The sequence below is a fragment of the Hordeum vulgare genome, chromosome 5H (assembly GCF_904849725.1).
Source record: "Hordeum vulgare subsp. vulgare chromosome 5H, MorexV3_pseudomolecules_assembly, whole genome shotgun sequence".
NCBI lineage: Eukaryota > Viridiplantae > Streptophyta > Magnoliopsida > Poales > Poaceae > Hordeum > Hordeum vulgare.
Window position 1 is genome coordinate 449,136,693 of NC_058522.1, and position 19,979 is coordinate 449,156,671.

The 19,979-nt window shown below is 46.7% G+C and overlaps 1 protein-coding gene across 1 annotated transcript; it reads left to right on the forward strand.

Moving 5' to 3' along the window:
- Positions 1–15,639: 15,639 nt before the first annotated feature.
- Positions 15,640–18,355, forward strand: LOC123398042 (probable cyclic nucleotide-gated ion channel 5). Its single transcript, XM_045092554.1, has one exon. It carries the CDS (start codon positions 16,142–16,144, stop codon positions 18,230–18,232), a length of 2,091 nt encoding a protein of 696 aa, XP_044948489.1. The 5' UTR covers positions 15,640–16,141; the 3' UTR covers positions 18,233–18,355.
- The last annotated feature ends 1,624 nt before the right edge of the window (positions 18,356–19,979 follow it).

The window sequence follows — 19,979 nt, forward strand, 5'->3', positions numbered from 1 at the left end:
CGGGTTCGATAACTATGTAGACATGACCCGAGACACTCCTCGGTCAATATCCAATAGCGGGACCTGGATGCCCATATTGGATCCTACATACTCTCCGAAGATCTTGTCGGTTGAACCTCAGTGCCAAGGATTCATATAATCCCGTATGTCATTCCCTTTGTCCTTCGGTATGTTACTTGCCCGAGATTCGATCGTCAGTATCCGCATACCTATTTCAATCTCGTTTACCAGCAAGTCTCTTTACTCGTTTCGTCATACAAGATCCCGTGACTTACACTAAGTCACATTGCTTGCAAGGCTTGTGTGTGATGTTGTATTACCGAGTGGGCCCCGAGATACGTCTCCGTCACACTGAGTGACAAATCCCAGTCTTGATCCATACTAACTCAACGGACACCTTCGGAGATACCTGTAGAGCATATTTATAGTCACCCAGTTACGTTGTGATGTTTGATACACACAAGGTATTCCTCCGGTGCCAGTGAGTTATATGATCTCATGGTCATAGGAATAAATACTTGACACGCAGAAAAATAGTAGCAACAAAATGACACGATCAACATGCTACGTTCATTAGTTTGGGTCTAGTCCATCACATGATTCTCCTAATGATGTGATCCCGTTATCAAGTGACAACACTTGCCTATGGTCAGGAAACCTTGACCATCTTTGATCAACGAGCTAGTCAACTAGAGGTTTACTAGGGACAGTGTTTTGTCTATGTATCCACACAAGTATTGTGTTTCCAATCAATACAATTATAGCACGAATAATAAACGATTATCATGAACAAAGAAATATAATAATAACTAATTTATTATTGCCTCTAGGGCATATTTCCAACAGTCTCCCACTTCCACTAGAGTCAATAATCTAGTTCACATCACCATGTGATTTTGACGAATCCAACACCCATATAGTTCTGGGGTCTGATCACGTCTTGCTCGTGAGAGAGGTTTTAGTCAACGGTTCTAAAACTTTCAGATCCATGTGTTCTTTACAAATATTTATGCCATCTTATAGATGCTGCTACTACGTGCTATTCGTAAATACTCCAAATATCTACTCTACTATACGAATCCGTTTCACTACTTATAGTTATTCGGATTAGTGTCAAAGCTTGCATCAACGTAACCCTTTACGATGAACTCTTTAACCACCTCCATAATCGAGAAAAATTCATTAGTCCATTAGTTACTAAGGATAACTTTGACCGTTGTTGAGTGATTCAATCTTGGATCGCTCTTTGTACCTCTTAACAGACTTGTAGCAAGGCACACATCAGGTCCGGTACACAGCATGACATACTATAGAGTCTATGGCTAAGGCATAGGGGACGACCTTTGTCCTTTCTCTTTCTTCTGCCAAGGTCGGGTTTTGAGTCTTACTCAAATTCACACCTTACAACACAACCAAGAACTCCTTCTTTGCTGATCTATTTTGAACTCCTTCAAAAAATTGTCAAGGCATGCATCTTGTTGAAACTTCTATTAAGCGTTTCGATCTACCTTCATAAATCTTGATGCTCAACATTCAAGTAGCGCAAGCCAGGTATTCCTTTGAAAAACTCCTTTCAAACAACCTTTTATGCTTTACAGAAATTCTACATTACTTCTGATCCACAATATGTCAACCACATATACTTATCAGAAATTCTAGAGTGCTCCCACTCACTTCTTTGGAAATACAAGTTTCTCTCAAACCTTGTATAAATCCAAAAGCTTTGATCAACTCATCAAAGCATATATTCCAACTCCGAGATGCCTGCACCAGTCCATAGAAGGATCTCTGGATCTTGCATACTTGTTAGCATCCTTAGGATCGACAAAATCTTCCAGTTGTATCACATACAACCTTTCTGTCGAGGAAAACAATTTTTTGACATCCTATGTGCAATATTTCATAAATAATGTAGCAACTGCTAACATAATTCCAACAGACCTTTAGCATCGCTATGAGTGAGAAAGTCTCATCACAGTCAACTTCTTGATCTTGTCGGAAAACATCCTTGCGACAAGTCGAGCTTTTCTTAATGGTGACGATTCACCATCATCATCTATCTTCCTTATAAAGATCCATCTTTACTTAATAGTCCTACGGCCATCAAGTAGTTCTTCCAAAGTCTATACTTTGTTCTCACATATGGATTCTCTCTCAGATTTCATGGCCTCCAACCATTTTCAGAATCCGGGCCCACCATTGCTTCTCCATAACTCGTAGGTTCATTGTTGTTCAACAACATGACCTCCAAGACAGGGTTACCGTACCACTCTGTAGCAGCACGCGACCTTGTCGACCTACGAGGTCTGTAGTAACTTGATCTGATGCTCCATGATCACTATCATCAGCTTCCACTTCAATTGGTGTAGGCGCCATAGGAACAACTTCCTGCGCCCTGCTACACACTAGTTGAAGTGATGGTTCAATAACCTCATCAAGTTCTATCACCCTCCCACTCAATTCTTTCGAGAGAAACCTTTCCTCGAGAAAGGACCCGTTTTTAGAAACAGACACTTTGCTTCCAGATCTGAGATAGGAGATGTATCCAACTGTTTGGGATATCCTATGAAGATGCATTTATCCGCTTTGGGTTCGAGGTTATCAGACTGAAAAATTTTCACATAAGCATCGCAGCCCCAAACTTTCAAGAAACGACAGTTTAGGTTTCTCCAAACCATAGTCTATACTGTGTCATCTCAACGGAAATACGTGGTGCCCTATTCTAAGTGAATGCGGTTGTCTCTAATGCATAACCCATAAACGATTGTGGTAATTCGATAAGATACATCATATTTTGCACCATATCAAATAGGTCGCGGCTACGACGTTTCGACACACCATCACACCATGGTGCTCTTGGTGGCATGAATTGCGAAACAACTTCCACATAGTCTTAACTGTGTACCAAAACTCGCAACTCAGACATTCATCTCTATGATCATATTGTAGACAGTTTATCCTCTTGTTACGATGAACTTCACTCTAAAACAGAACTGAACTTTTTCAATATTTCAGACTTGTGATTCATTAAGTAAATACTCATGTATCTACTCAAATCGTCATTGAAGTAAGAACATAATGATATCCACTACGTGCCTCAGCACCCATTGGACTGCATACATCAAAATGTATTACTGCCAACAAGTTACTATCTTGTTTCATCTCAATGAAAACAAGGCCTTGCTCATGTGGTATGATTTGCATGTCACAAGTGATTCAAAATCAAGTGAGTATAAAGATCCATCAGCATGGAGCCTCTTCATGCAATTTACACCAACATGACTCAAGCGGCAGTGCCACAAGTAAGTGGTACTATCATCATTACCTCGTATCTTTTGGCACCAATATCATGAACATGTGTAACACTACGATCGAGATTCAATAAACCATTGAAGGTAATTATTCAATCAAATAGAATAACTATTATTCTCTTTAAATGAATAACCGTATTGCAATAAACACAATCCAATCATGTTCATGCTTAACGCGAGCACCAAATAACAATTATTTAGGTTTAACACCAATCCCGATGGTAGAGGGAGCATGCGACGTTTGATCATATCAACCTTGGAAACACTTCCAACACGTATCGTCACCTCGCCTTTAGCTAGTCTCCGTTTATGTCGTAGCTTTCATTTTATGTTACTAATCACTTAGCAACCGAACCGGTATCCAATACCCTCGTGCTACTAGGAGTACTAGTAAAGTACACATCAACATCATGTATATCAAATATACTTCTTTCGACTTTTGCCAGCCTTCTTATCTACCAAGTATCTAGAGTTGCTCCGCCTTAGTGACTGTTCCCCTCATAACAGAAGCACTTAGTCCCGGGCTTGGGTTTAATCTGGGGTCTCTTCATTAGTGCAGCAACTACTTTTCTATTTCACGAAGTATCCCTTCTAGCCCTTGCATTTCTCGAAACTTAGTGGTTTTACTAACCATCAACTATTGATGCTCCTTCTTGATTTCTACTTTCGCAGTGTCAAACATCGCGAATCGCTCAAGGATCATTGTATCTATCCTTGATATGTTATATTTCATCACGAAGCTCTCACGGCTTGGTGGCAGTGACTTTGGAGAACCATCACTATCTCATCTGGAAGATTAACTCCCACTTGATTCAAGCGATTGTCGTACTCAGATAATCTGAGCACACGCTCAACGATTGAGATTTTCTCCTTTACTTCATGGACAAAGAATCTTGTCGGAGGTCTCATACCTCTTAACAAGGGCACAAGCATGAAATCACAATTTCATCTCTTTAGAACATCTCTTATGTTCTGTGACGTTTCAAAACGTCTTCGGCGCCTTGCTTCTAAGCCATTAAGTATTTTCTACTGAACTATCGTGTAGTCATCAGAAACGTGTATGTCGGATGTTCACAACATCTACAGACGACGCTCGAGGTGCAGCACACCGAGTGGTGCATTAAGGAGATAAGCCTTCTGCGCAGCAACGAGGACAATCCTCGGTTTTACAGACTGAGTCTACAAAGTTTGCTACTATCAACTTTCAACTAAATTTTCTCTAGAAACATATAAAAACAGTAGAGCTATAGCGCAAGCTACATCGTAATTCTCAAAGACCATTAGACTATGTTCATGACAATTAGTTCAATTAATCATATTACTTAAGAACTCCCACTCAAAAAGTACATATCTCTAGTCATTTGAGTGGTACATGATCCAAATCCACTATCTCAAGTCCGATCATCACGTGAGTCGAGAATAGTTTCAGTGGTAAGCATCTCTATGCTAATCATATCAACTATACGGTTCATGCTTGACCTTTCGGTCTCATGTGTTCCGAGGCCATGTCTGCACATGCTAGGCTCGTCAAGCTTAACCCGAGTGTTCCGCGTGTGCAACTGTTTTGCACCCGTTGTATGTGAACGTTGAGTCTATCACACCCGATCATCACGTGGTGTCTCGAAACGAAGGACTGTCGCAACGGTGCACACTCGGGGAGAACACAATTTCGTATTGAAATTTTAGTGAGAGATCACCTCATAATGCTACCGTCGTTCTAAGCAAGATAAGGTGCATAAAGGATTAACATCACATGCAATTTATAAGTGACATGATATGGCCATCATCAGGTGCTTCTTGATCTCCATCACCAAAGCACCGGCACGATCGTCTTGTCACCGGCGTTACACCATGATCTCCATCATCATGATCTCCATCAACGTGTCGCCATCGGGGTTGTCGTGCTACTCATGCTATTAGTACTAAAGCTACGCCCTAGAAATATAGTAAACACATCTGCAAGCACAAACGTTAGTTTAAAGACAACCCTATGGCTGCTGCCGGTTGCCGTACCATCGACGTGCAAGTCGATATTAACTATTACAACATGATTATCTCATACATCCAATATATCACATCACATCGTTGGCCATATCACATCACAAGCATACCCTACAAAAACAAGTTAGACATCCTCTAATTGTTGTTGCATGTTTTACGTGGTGACCATGGGTATCTAGTAGGATCGCATCTTACTTACACAAACACCACAACGGAGATATATGAATTGCTATTTAACCTCATCCAAGGACCTCCTCGGTCAATTCCGATTCAAATAAAGTTGGAGAAACCGACACCCGCCAGTCATCTTTGAGCAACAGAGTTACTCGTAGCGATGAAACCAGTCTCTCGTAAGCGTACGAGTAATGTCGGTCCGAGCCGCTTCGATCCAACAATACCGCGGAATCAAGAAAAGACTAAGGGCGGCAGCAAAACGCACATCACCACCCACAAAAACTTTTGTGTTCTACTCGAGATTACATCTACGCATGAACCTAGCTCATGATGCCACTGTTGGGGAACGTTGCATGGGAAACAAAATTTTCCTACGCACACGCAATACCTATCATGGTGATGTTCATCTACGAGAGGAGATTTTCGATCTACGTACCCTTGTAGATCGCACAGCGGTAAGCGTTAAGAAACGCGGACGATGTAGTGGAACAACTTGCGTGATTCAAATCACCGTAGTCGTACACTCCATCCCACGATCTCATCATGATCCGTCCCGCGTACTTCATCACGATCTGTCCCGCGAACTTCATCACGATCCGTCCCGCGATCTCATCATGATCCTTCCCGATCTAGTGCCGAACGGACGGCACCTCCGCGTTCAGCACACGTACAACTCGATGACGATCTCCGCCTTCTTGATCCAGCAAGAGGGGGCGGAGAGGTAGAAGAGTTCTCCGGCAGCGTGACGATGCGCCGGTGGTGGTGATGATCTACTCCGGCAGGGCTTCGCCTAAGCTCCACAGAAATACGATCTAGAGGAAAAACTGCGTGGTATAGGGTCGAGCAGCACGTGGCAAAGTTGTGTCTCAAAAACCCCTAATACCTCTAGTATATATAGGAGGGAGGGAGGGGAGGAGGCAGCCTCAAACCCTCAAGGTTTGGCCGAAATTGGAGGTGGAGGAGTCCTACTCCAATCCTACTTTGAGTAGGATTCCACCTTCCCACTTGGAAACTCTTTCCACCTTGTGTTTCTTCCTTCTCAAACCTTATGGGCCTTAGTGGGAACTTATTCCAGACCACTAGGGGCTGGTTTATCTCTTCCCATAGTACATGAGACCCCTTGGGGCGTGACACCCCTCCCGGCACTCCCGGCATCCCTCCCGGCACTCCCGGTACATTACCGATAAGCCCGGAACTTTTCCGGTGACCAAAACAGGACTTCCTATATATCAATCTTTACCTCCGGACCATTCCGGAGCTCCTCGTGATGTCCTGGATCTCATCCGGTACTCCGAACAACTTTAGATTACCAACACCTATAACTCAACTATACCAAAACGTCACTGAACCTTAAGTGTGCAGACCCTCGGGTTCGAGAACTATGTAGACATGACCCGAGACACTCCTCGGTCAATATCCAATAGCCGGATCTGGATGACCATATTGGATCCTACATACTCTCCGAAGTTCTTATCGGTTGAACCTCAGTGCCAAGGATTCATATAATCACGTATGTCATTCCCTTTGTCCTTCGGTATGTTACTTGCCCGAGATTCGATCGGCAGTATCCGCATACCTATTTCAATCTCGTTTACGAGCAAGTCTCTTTACTTGTTTCGTAATACAAGATCCCGTGACTTACACTAAGTCACATTGCTTACAAGGCTTGTGTGTGATGTTGTATTACCGAGTGGGCCCCGAGATACCTCTCTGTCACACGGAGTGACAAATCCCAGTCTTGATCCATACTAACTCAACGGACACCTTCGGAGATACCTGTAGAGCATCTTTATAGTCACCCAGTTATGTTGTGACGTTTGATACACACAAGGTATTCCTCCGGTGCCAGTGAGTTATATGATCTCATGGTCATAGGAATAAATACTTGACACGCAGAAAAACAGTAGCAACAAAATGACACGATCAACATGCTACGCTCATTAGTTTGGGTCTAGTCCATCACATGATTCTCCTAATGATGTGATCCCGTTATCAAGTGACAACACTTGCCTATGGTCAGGAAACCTTGACCATCTTTGATCAACGAGCTAGTCAACTAGAGGCTTACTAGGGACAGTGTTTTGTCTATGTATCCACACAAGTATTGTGTTTCCAATCAATAAAATTATAGCACGGATAATAAACAATTATCATGAACAAAGAAATATAATAATAACTAATTTATTATTGCCTCTTGGGCATATTTCCAACAATATAAAGCTTGCCATAAGTTTGGTAGGGAGGTACCAATGTGATCCCGGTATGGAACACTGGACATCGGTCAAGAATATCCTTAAGTGCCTAAAAAGACTAAGGAGATGTTTCTCGTTTATGGAGGTGACGAAGAGCTCATCATAAAGGGTTACACCGATGCTAGCTTCGACATAGATCCGAATGACTCTAAGTCACAAACCAGATACGTGTATGTTCTGAATGGTGGGGCAGTGAGCTGGTGCAGCAGCAAGCAGGACGTCGTGGCAGCATCTACATGTGAAGTGGAGTACATAGCTGCTTCGGAAGCAGCTCATGAAGGGATCTGGATGAAGGAGTTCATCACCGATCTTGGAGTGGTTCCAAGCGCGTCAGGTCCGATGACACTCTTCTGTGATAACACTGGAGCCATTGCCATAACCAAGGAGCCCAGATTTCACAGGAAGACCAAGCACATCTAACACCGCTACAACTCCATCTAGGACCAGGTCCAGAGAGGAATCATAGATATTTGTAAAGTACACACGGATCAGAATATTGCAGACCCGTTGAATAAACCTCTTCCACGAGCAAAACATGATCAACACCACACTGTTATGGGTGTTTGATTCATTATAATGTAACTAGATTATTTACTCTAGTGCAAGTGGGAGACTGTTGGAAATATGCCCTAGAGGCAATAATAAAATGGTTATTCTCATATTTCCTTGTTCATGATAATCGTCTATTGTTCATGCTATAATTGTATTAACAGGAAACAATAATACATGTGTGAATAAATAGATCACCATGTGTCCCTAGCAAACCTCTAGTTGGCTAGCTCATTGATCAATAGATGATCATGGTTTCCTGATCATGGACATTGGATATCATTGATAACGGGATCACATCATTAGAAGAATGATGTGATGGACAAGACCCAATCCTAAGCATACCGCTAGATCGTGTTGTTCGTATGCTAAAGCTTTTCTAATGTCAAGTATATTTTCCTTCTACCGTGAGATTGTGCAACTCCCGGATACCTTAGGAGTGCTTTCGGTGTATAAAACGTCACAACGTAACTGGGTGACTATAAAGGTGCACTACGGGTATCTCCGAAAGTATCTGTTGGGTTGGTACGAATCGAGATCGGGATTTGTCACTCCGTGTGACGGAGAGGTATCTCTGGTCCCACTCGGTAGAACATCATCATAATGAGCTCAATGTGACTAAGGAGTTAGTCACGGGATGATGTGCTATGGAACTAGTAAAGAGACTTGCCGGTAATGAGATTGAACAAGGTATAGGGATACTGACGATCGTATCTCGGCCAAGTTCTATACCGATAGACAAAGGGAATTGTATATGGGATTGATTGATTCCTTGACATCGTGGTTCATCCAATGAGATCATCGTGGAACATGTGGGAACCACCATGGGTATCCAGACCCTGCTGATGGTTATTGATCGGAGAGGTGTCTCGGTCATGTCTGCATACCTCCCGAACCCATAGGTTCTACGCACTTAAGGTTACCGAAGGTTGTTCGGAGTCCCGGATGAGATCCCGGACATCATGAGGAGCTCCGGAATAGTCTGGAGATAAATATTGATATATAGGATGGATGGGTTTGGACGCTGAAAATGTTACGGGCACCACCGGCAACGTGTCGGGACCACCGGAAGGGTTCCGGTGGCCCACCGGGAGAGGCCACCAGCCCCGGGAGGCTACATGGGCCAAGTGTGAGAGGAAACCAGCCCCTAGGTGGGCTGGTGCGCCCCCATACCCAGCCCAAGGCACACAAGAGGGGAAGGAGGGGAAACCCTAGGCGCTGGTGGGCCTAAGGCCCACCTAGGGGCGCGCCACCCACTCCCTTGCCCTGGCCGCCGACCTAGCCTCCCATCTGGGGGCTTCCGCACCCCTTAGGGGTGGGAACCCTAAGGGTTGCGCCTCCCTCTCCTTGCCCCTATATATAGTGGAGGTTTTGGCCTTTGGAGACACGCAATTCTTTCTCTCTCGGCACAACCCTGCTTCTCCTCTCCCTCCTCTCCCACGGTGCTTGGCGAAGCCCTGCCGGGAGACCTCGTAGCTCGACCGCCACCACGCCGTCGTGCTGCCGGAGCTCTTCCCCAACCTCTCCCTCCTCCTTGCTGGTTCAAGGTGCGGGAGACGTCACCGGGATGCACGTGTGTTGAACGTGGAGGTGTCGTGGTTCAGCACTATATCGGAATCACACCGCGATCTGAATCGCAGCGAGTACGACTCCATCAACCGCGTTCCAGCAATGCTTTCTCTTAGCGATCTTCAAAGGTACGAAGATGCTCTCACCCCTCTCTCGTTGCTGCTTTCTCCATAGGAAGATCCATGTATGGCGTAGGAAAATTTTGAATTTTAGCTATGTTACCCAACAGGAAGCAACGTCGATGGAGATGAATTCGGGGGCACTTCCCCGTCCCGGCAGGGTGCCGGCACAGGAATTATGGTCCCTCGAAACTTGTTAGCGATGGCGGCACAGATCGGAATTGCTTCTGGAGAAAAGGGTTCCGGCATGAGGGTTTCCTCCACGGGTAAAAATAGGAGCCAAGGTAGGGCACCAGAGGGGGTGAGCCCCACCCAGGCGGCCTCCTCGCACGGCCAGGGGGCAGGACGCGCCACGAGGGCGCCTCGCGGCCTGGTGGCCCCCCTCTAGCCCTCCTTCGACCGTCTGGAGTCTTCTAGAGTGCTGATTTTGTATATATTTTTTGTGGATTTTTCGGGCACTGTAAATATGGGTATGAACCTGCAATTCACAAACATCAGCACACAAAAACTGGCACTGGGTGCACTGAGTCAGTAGGTTAGTCCAAATATGTTGAAAAAGGTATGAGAGTGTACAAAACACATATCAATATCACCCAAAACTTTCATGGAGCAAGCAGAAATTATAGATACGTTTATGATGTATCAATGTGGACGAGTAAGGTTGATCCGGACCGCTTCATCCCAAAATACCGCCGAATCAAGATAAGACTAAGGAAGTAAGCAATCTGAACATCAACGCCCACAAACACTTTGTGTTCAACTCATGCGTGTTATCTACGCATAGACCTAGCTCATGATGCCACTGTTTGGGAACATTGGATGGGAAACAAAAAATTTCCTACGAGCACCCAAGATCTAACTATGGAGATCAACATCTACGAGAGTGGGAGTGCATATGCATACCCTCGTAGATCGCTAAGCGGAATCGTACATAACACGGTTGATGTAGTCATACTCTTCACGATTCAATCGCAATCTGATCCGATGTAGTGTCGGACGGACGACATCCCCTTGTTCAGCACAAGTTCGTCTCCATGACGTCTCCTCCTTATTGATCTAACAAGAGAGGAAGGAGAAGTAGATGGGATCTCAACCAGCATGACCGTGTGGTGGAGATGGTGGTGGAGCAATCCCAACAGGGCTTCGCCAAGTGCCTCCAGAACTACGAACGAGGAAGAACGGGTGAGAGGCAGGCCGCAGGGCGTGGGAATTGTTGTGTCCAGCCCTACCCCTCTCATGTATTATGTATAGGAGGCAAGGGGCAGGTTCAGGTCGCATCCCTTGGCCCCTCCTCCAAGGAGGGCCGACGGCTAGGGTGGAGTCTTCCCTTCACAAGGAAGGGACGAGTCCCCCTCCTCCAAGGCACCTCCGGGGTGCCTTGTCCCTTTGGGACTCTTGCCCCAAGCCAATTTCGCCTGTAGAGGCTGGTGCTCATAGCCTAGGGTGGCTAGGGCGCCACCCCTACGGCCCATGTGGGCCAACACGGTAGGTGGACTCCCCCCGGTGGACCCCCGGAACCCTTTCGACACCCCGGTACACTACCGGTAATGCCTTTAGTAGGCAAAATAGGACTTCCCATATATAAATTTTTACCTCCGGACCATTCCTAAACTCCTCGTGACATCCGGGATCTCATCCGGGACTCCGAACAATATTAGATCATCAACGTGTACATATCCCAATACTACTCTAGCATCAATAGAGCTTTAAGCGTGCGGACCCTATGGGTTCGAGAATCATGTGAACATGATCGAGACACCTCTCCGGTCAATGACCAATAGAGGGGCCTCAATGCCCATATTGGTTCCCACATATTCCATGAATATCATTATCGGTCGAACCATGATGTCAAGGATTCAGTCAATCTCTTATGCAGTTCCCTTTGTCCAGCGGTATGTTACTTGCGTGAGACTCGATCGTCAGTATCTACATACCTTGGTCAATCTCGTTACTAGCATGTCTCTTTAATTGTTCCATAATACAAGATCATGTGAGTAACTCCTTAGTCACATTGCTTGCAAGCTTCTTGTGATGTTGTATTACCGAGTGGGCCCATAGATACCTATATGTCATACGGAGTGACAAATCCCACTCTTGATCCATGCCAACCCAACAGACACCCTCGGAGATACCTATAGAGCATATTTATAACCACCTAGTTATGTTGTGACATTTGATTCACACAAGGCATTTCTACGGTGTGAGGGAGTTGCATGATCTCATGGTCATAGGAACAGATACATTGACATGCAGAAAGCAATAGCAATAAACTTAGTCATATGATCAAATACTATGTTTACAGTTTGGGTCTTGTCCATCACATCATTCTCCTAATGATGTGATTCCATTATCAAATGACAACTCATGTCTATGTCTAGGAATCCTTAACCATCTTTGATCAACGAGCTAATCTAGTAGAGGCTTACTAGGGACACTTTGTTCTCTATGTATCCACACATGTATTTGAGTTTCCAATCAATACAATTATTGCACATATAATAAATGATTATCATGAACAAGGAAATATGGTAGTAACCAATTTATTATTGCCTCTAGGTCATATTTCCAATACTATATTTGTGCTATAGTATCACACGGTTGTGCTTTTTCCTGGTGATAGGTGTCTGCAAGGGGTAGACGTGTTTATATAGGCCGATTGTTGCTCATTGATTTGAAAAATCGTTGGCCCGATCAAAACCGTAAAGCAAGTCCAAAATTGAATACCTCAATGGTATGAAAGAGCTTTAAATGCTGGAAACATATAAAATTAAAATAATTAAATGGGATAGCTCCTCGAAAAATTGTTGATCCGGTCAAAATCGGGCGACCCAATTCTAAATTGAAGCCTCAATTAATTGTGAAGATTTAAACATTTGGAATCATAGCATATTGTATAAAAGTTGAATGATAAGGATTTTAAAAATCATTGACCCGATCAAAATTGGATGATCAAATTCCAATTAAAAACTTCAATTGATTGTGAGGCCTTCAGTCCTAGGGAGCTTAGTGATATAGTATATGTGCAATGTAGTAGTATGTACTTTGAATTAATATTGAAGGCCGTTTGTGTTACCTCCGGATAAAAAAATTATGCTTCACATCACAGGTAAGAACATCTACATCCGGAGGGCAAATTCGCCCCCTATACACCTGTGGTTGCACCGTGGCACGCCCGCAGACCCATCCGGAAGGCCCCTCATATTTCGCTCCGTGCATCCACATTCCTCATATCCAGACTCTCAAATCCATAAAAATCCATGCGATTCGATCATCCGATACAAATTGTTCAAATTTAACAGTTTTAAACAAAAGCAATTGATATCATAGTTCAACCAAACGTTGAACTATGATGGTTGATCTCCTTCTTCCTGTCCACAAGCCATTTATTGGCATGTTCATCCAAAGTGGATTCATCCGCGAGCATGATTTTTGCATCTTCTGCGTCGCATGAGAGTTGCAACCTCTCCTTCTCGATCTCAATATCTCCAAACGTTTTGGCCTTCTCGACTTCTCATTTGATCGCCGCCTCTTACTTTTCCAACTCGACCTTCTCACTCTCAATTTCAAGCCGCCTCTCTGCCCTCGTCCGATCCCACTCCATCCTCTCCCTTTGCGCATCCAACATAAGCTTGTACCTCTCCTCTTTCTTGATCTCCCTTGCCGAAAAAATGTTCGTCCATGTGGACGATATTTTTGTAGCCACGATATCACGGGAGATCCATGCCTTCTCCCACTTAGTTCCCATGAGTAGCCGATTCTCCTTTGGCACGGTAGGTTTTCCATTGGTAACGACAACATCCTTGTTGTCATCGTCCAATCCAATTGATTGGTGGGTGCTTGATCCATCATTCCTCTTCTTTCCGGCCTTGAGATCGACCACAACTTGTTGCCACTTTGGCTTGCCATCCAATAAGAGCCAACAACGGCTAAAAGAAAATGGACTCTTCTCGGTCTCGTGATACAAAGTGGCCGCCACCGCCGCCAAAGATAGACCATATGTATGACCACAAGAATAACAAACACATCAATATATTGAAATGATAATAAGATGCGACAATCGAGCTTACATGAGTTGCCACTCCCATCCCACTTTGAGACCGTTTAGTTAGTAGTAACGAACGTACTTGTTCACTTCTCCTTGAATGATCCCCCATCGATGTTGGAGAGATGCCACATTGCGGGTGCTCACGATAGGATGCGGCTCCACATACTCCTTTCGTTCATGATAGTCCTTCCAAATCTTCTCCCAATACGTGCCCCCCTTTTTCTCGGTGTCACTTATTGGATCCAATGTTGTGTTCAACCAAGATTTGACCAACAAGATGTCCTCAAATCTTGAAAAAGCAAGCCCTCTTGCCTTCGTCGTCTTGACCTTCTTCTTCTTGGTAGGATTAGGATCGAATGTTGCCCCAATCACAAATGCGTCCATATCTTCATTCTCATTGGTCATACTTGCCAAGTATGTCTCCGAGACGTTCATGGTTTGCAAGCAATCATCTTGTGCGAAATAGTGAACTTGCAAAACATAAATCATTAGATCGGACAGGAGCAAGCATACCCAGTCCTGTTGAGACATTTCGTCGAACTTGTCGATTGCAGCCCGGGCCGTGAGGTTGCCGGTGCTCACCCGCTCCCCGAACGAGCTGCGGGGACTCATACTCTTGGACAGATGGCTGTTGCATGACCGGAAAGCTCTCTGGAAGGGTTCACACGGCTGTCTCATCCTCCTCCTCGGTCTCGACGGTGCCGAACGACACAATCCGCGCCGACACTTGCATTGATGGGGTGACGGGAGTCCGACATGCCGGGGGTGACATCTCATCGATGAAGCCCGCATGTACCTGTGCGGCCAACTCCCTGTGTCACTGCCGGCGACGGCGCAAATTACGGGCGATGTTCTCCGGCTTACAAGACGAAGCGGAGGAAGGGCCGCCGACGGACAAGGCGGATCGCGTCTCCGTCGTGGCGTTCTGGGACGGGGTGGAAGACATCACGACGATGAATAGGGACATGTGTGAGAATGGAGAGCAAGGGTGCAGAACGGCGAGGGGTCGGATGCGGGAAATGTTGGTGGACGGCGGGAGGAGGAGGAAGGATTTGGGAGATTTGGTGCAATTTGAGGTAGGGTTGGGCCGTGGATCCGACGTGACATGCGTGCTCGGGCGCGTATGGGCTCTTCATATCCGTCCCATATTTGAGCTGAAAATGAGAGTACCAGTCAGCCCGGACGTTTGAGGCCGGTTTAAGAGGCCCGACTTGATCATTTTTTTATGACCGAATAGTGACCGGACGGCCTACCCGGACATGGCGAGGGTTTAAGGGGTCACGTGAGAGATGATGCAAATTCGCCGAGCAGATCATCGCCAATGTTTTGGCGCGCACTACTAATTATTTTCTCTCCAAATCTCTGTTTTGTTACGTTAATTACTGGCCGGAGGGAAAGCCCGGAGCGGCCGGTTTTAATTAAGAAAGCTGGCCTTTTGTGGATTTGGTTAAACAGACGGGTGGTCGATTTTGTTTAATTACTGGATTTTTAAGTGAAAAGGAAGGCAAGAGCGGAGGGTCGTTGGATGAGTGCGGAGCACGGGAGCAGCCTCGCGGAGCAGGCAAGCCCCGTCCGACAATTCTAGTTTATTTATTTTCTTGAAATTAACAATTCTCATTTTTCTGTCGTGCATGAACCTGTGTAGCATGAACCAGTGGAAATACTCCACGTGTAGGCCGCGCCCTTGTCTCTCTCTCGTCCATGCATGAAGCAGAGCAATACATGCAACCACAAAGAGAGGATCAACGGAAACGGAGGGGGGAAGGGGAAGAGGAACCAACAAATCGATTGGCTTTGGTAGTAGCGATTTCCCGGCCGCGAAAGTCGATCCTGCTTGTCGATCGGCTGCTCGATCTCTGCCGCGTCCAGCGCCTCCGTCGTCGGTCGATATCTGTTGCAATTAATCGCCGCCGGCATGTTGACCCATGCATGCACTGCGTGATGAGGGGCAAGTAATGAGGATGATGCCGCAGCATGCAGTCGCCTCCGCCCTAGCTCCCAGGGAGGAAGACCGTGTTCTCCGGCTGCGTTGGCCGTAGGTCTCCTTTCATCGAAGACGGCGGCCGACGCAAGGACAAGTTCGTGAGGTTGGAGGAACCGGTCAGCCCGAGGATCGCCACCATGGACGGCCCCGGCAGCGGCCACCAGATGGACAGCTACTTCTCCCGCGGCCCCAAGATCCGGTCCCGATCCATCCGCATGGCGGCGGCCGGCGTGATCACCCAGTCGGAGCGGTTGAAGAACATCGGGCGGGTCTTCCAGGAGGACCTCAAGAGCATCTCCCTCAAGATCTACGACCCGCAGGACCCGTTCCTGATGCGCATGAACCGACTCTTCGTCTTCTCCTGCATCATCTCTGTCGCCACCGACCCGCTCTTCTTCTACCTCCCTTCCGTCAATGTGACCCAGACCAACACATGCATCGGCTTCAAACGTGAGCTGGCCGTCGGCGCCACCGCCGTGCGCACCGCCGTCGACTTCTTCTACCTGGTGCGGATCGTGCTACAGTTCCACACAGCCTTCATCGCGCCGTCGTCGCGGGTGTTCGGCCGCGGGGAGCTCGTCGTCAACCATAGTGCCATCGCGCGCCGCTACCTCCGCCGTTTTTTCATCGTTGACCTCCTCTCTGTGCTCCCCCTGCCACAAATCCAGATGATCAAGTTCTTCCTGAAGCCCAAGAACGCAGACCTGCTTCCCATCAAGACGGCGCTCTTCTTCATCGTGCTCATCCAGTACTTGCCCCGCCTCCTCCGCTTTTACCCTATCACCTCCGAGCTCAGGCGCACCACCGGCGTCTTCGCAGAGACTGCCTTCGCCGGCGCCGCCTTCTACCTCCTCCTCTACATCCTATGCTCCCACATGGTGGGTTCCTTCTGGTACCTCCTCGCCGTCGAGCGCCTCGACGACTGCTGGCGGGAGAAGTGCGCCGGGCTCAAGTTCCACCAGTGCAAGATATACATGTACTGCGGAGGGAAACAAGAGGGCGATGAGGATGGGTTCATGAAGTGGCGGACTATGATCCGACAGGTGCTCGTGCAGGAGTGCGCGCCTGTGGACAACAACGGCACAGGCTTCAACTACGGCATCTATACCACCGCCATCACCTCCGGCGTCACCCACACAAACGACCTCGTCCCCAAGATTCTCTACTGCCTATGGTGGGGCCTCCAGAACCTCAGCACCGGCGCCCAGGGGCTGGAGACCACACACTACAAGGGGGAGGCCCTTTTCGCCATCATCCTCGCTGTCTTCGGGCTCATCCTCATGGCACTGCTCATCGGCAACATGCAGACGTACCTCCAGTCCATGACGCTGCGTATGGAGGAGATGCGGCTCAAGCGACGGGACTCGGAGCAGTGGATGCGCCACCGCCACCTCCCCGATGATCTCCGGGAGCGTGTGTGGCGACACAACCAGTACAAGTGGCTGGAGACGCGGGGCGTGGACGAGGACGGACTCGTGAGCTGCCTCCCAAAGGACATCCGGCGAGACGTCAAGCGCCATCTCTGCCTCCGCCTCGTCCGTCGCGTGCCGCTCTTTGCCAACATGGACGAGCGCCTCCTCGACGCCATCTGCGAGAGGCTCAAGGCCATCCTATGCACAGAATCCACCTACGTGGTGCGGGAAGGGGAGCCCGTCGATGAGATGCTCTTCATCATCAGAGGCCGACTGGAAAGCTCCACCACCGACGGGGGCCGCACGGGGTTCTTCAACAGGGGGCTGCTCAAGGAAGGGGACTTCTGCGGGGAGGAGCTGCTCACATGGGCGTTGGACCCAAAGGCCGCGGTGAACCTGCCGCTGTCCACTCGCAGTGTAAAGGCGCTCTCCGAGGTGGAGGGCTTCGCGTTGCATGCCGACGAGCTTAAGTTCGTCGCCGGGCAGTTTCGACGGCTGCACAGCAAGCAGCTTCAACAAACCTTTAGGTTCTACTCGCAGCAGTGGCGCACCTGGGCGTCGTGCTTCATCCAGGCCGCGTGGAGGAGGTACCAAAAGCGGAAGGCGGTGGAGCAACGGAGGCGGGAGGAGGAAGAGATGTGCAACGTCGAGATGGCGTCGGTGTCATCGTCCAGCCAGATCAAGACAACAGTCCTCGTGTCGAGGTTCGCCAAGAATGCCATGCGCGGTGTGCAACGCCAGCGGTCGCTCCAGGAGGAGAGCCTCATCCTGCTGCCCAAGCCACCAGAGCCTGACTTTGGCAAAACCAACAATTAATTTGTTGTGTTCCGCATGTGCTACTACACTGGTCTTGAAACACATTTGTATCATTAAATTAAGACATGTACATGAATCATCAAACAAACATGATATATATAATGTAGAAAGACATAAAGACCAGCTGAGAATGTAATGCACATTGGCTTCGCACATATACCTAATACGTACTCCCTTCGTTACTAAATATAAGTTTTTCTAAAAATTTCACAAGGGACTACCACTAGTAGAAAAAGAGGCTTTCGGCCTGAGCAGAAAGGGCCATTACCCCCGGATCAAAATAAACCCGAGACCAATGTCGGGCATTGGTCCCGGTTCGAGATGCCAGGGCCTCGCGGGGCAATAGTCCCGGTTCGATTAGACACATTAGTCCCGGTTCGTGTAAAAAACCGGGACTAAAGATCCAGCGACTGACACGTGGCGTGCCGCGAAACATTAGTCCCGGTTGGGGAATGGAACCGGGACTAGATGGTAGGCTATTAGACCCGGTTTTAGACAAAAACCGGGACTAAAGTTTTGCCTATATAGACCCTCGCCCCTCCCACCCTCTCCTCTGTTTTTGGCTGCATGAGGTGTGCATGCCATGCTCTTGCCACCCTTCTATGCATGCACATGAAGTGTTTGATGAAATGCCCGAGCCACACTTATAAGATTTCTCCTCTCCAAGCTCGACATCTCCAAGCTCTATTTTCCTCAAGATTTGTCTAGGTTTGATAGTGCACCAACTACACAAGTGTTTTAAAGGTTAGTTACTTCATCCTTTCATCTCTCACTGCTAGTTTAGCTCATTTCAAATGATCTAGAAGTAGACTGATTTGTGGGTTTTAGTGTAGGAGTGTATGTGGGAGTTCTTTTGATTTAGATGCAAAATTTGGGTTCAAATTAACTTATTAGAGTCTGCACATGTGTAGGGTGTCGTCCCGTGTTCGTCCTCACCGTTGTCGATCGCCCGTGCCGATCTCGTCGTGAGCACCACCGTGGTGAGCCTCTTGTTCTTATCTTCTTTTTAAAAGAATTTTTTTCTTACTTATATGATTTAGATAGATACTTGTATAAAATACTTATTTTTATTATTATATAGTGCGATGGTTTTGGTATCCGCCTCCGTCGACCCTCGTCCTCTCTATGATTCGGATGTGGTATATATTGTCTTTTATAACAGTTTGTTTTATTTAATGCTTATGACAATTATGACGACCAACGTGACATATATTTTTTTAATCTAGGAGGTATGTGAACCGGAAATTCCAACCCACATAGAAATTCTTGTCGAGAAGTTAAATTTGGTTGAAAAGGAAAACAATTACTTGAAGAAAAAATTGAAAATAATTGAGGAGAAGAATGTGGAACTGGAGTTGCATGCTGCCGATGTCTTCGATGATCACAAGATGAAGATGGATGCAATGCGGTTGAAGATGGATGCAATGCGCTTAAAGATGGATGAAATGCGCTTGAAGATTATGAATATTAGAAAAATATGCCATCGATAAAGAGGCTTGGTATCATTATATTGTTGGGTCAATTGTTACCTTAATTGCGATTTTGATCGCATTTGTCGTTGCATTTAAATGTTTACATAGTTGTATGTTGTTTTCTGAGAGAACTTTATGTAATTATTTTTGCAATAATAACATTTGATCACTACTGTGCTTTGGTTTTAATGTGATGATGAACTTCTATTAACTTGGTCATTTCTCTATTCATGATGTTCTGCAATGGTTTTTTAATATACTTAATTTCATAATAC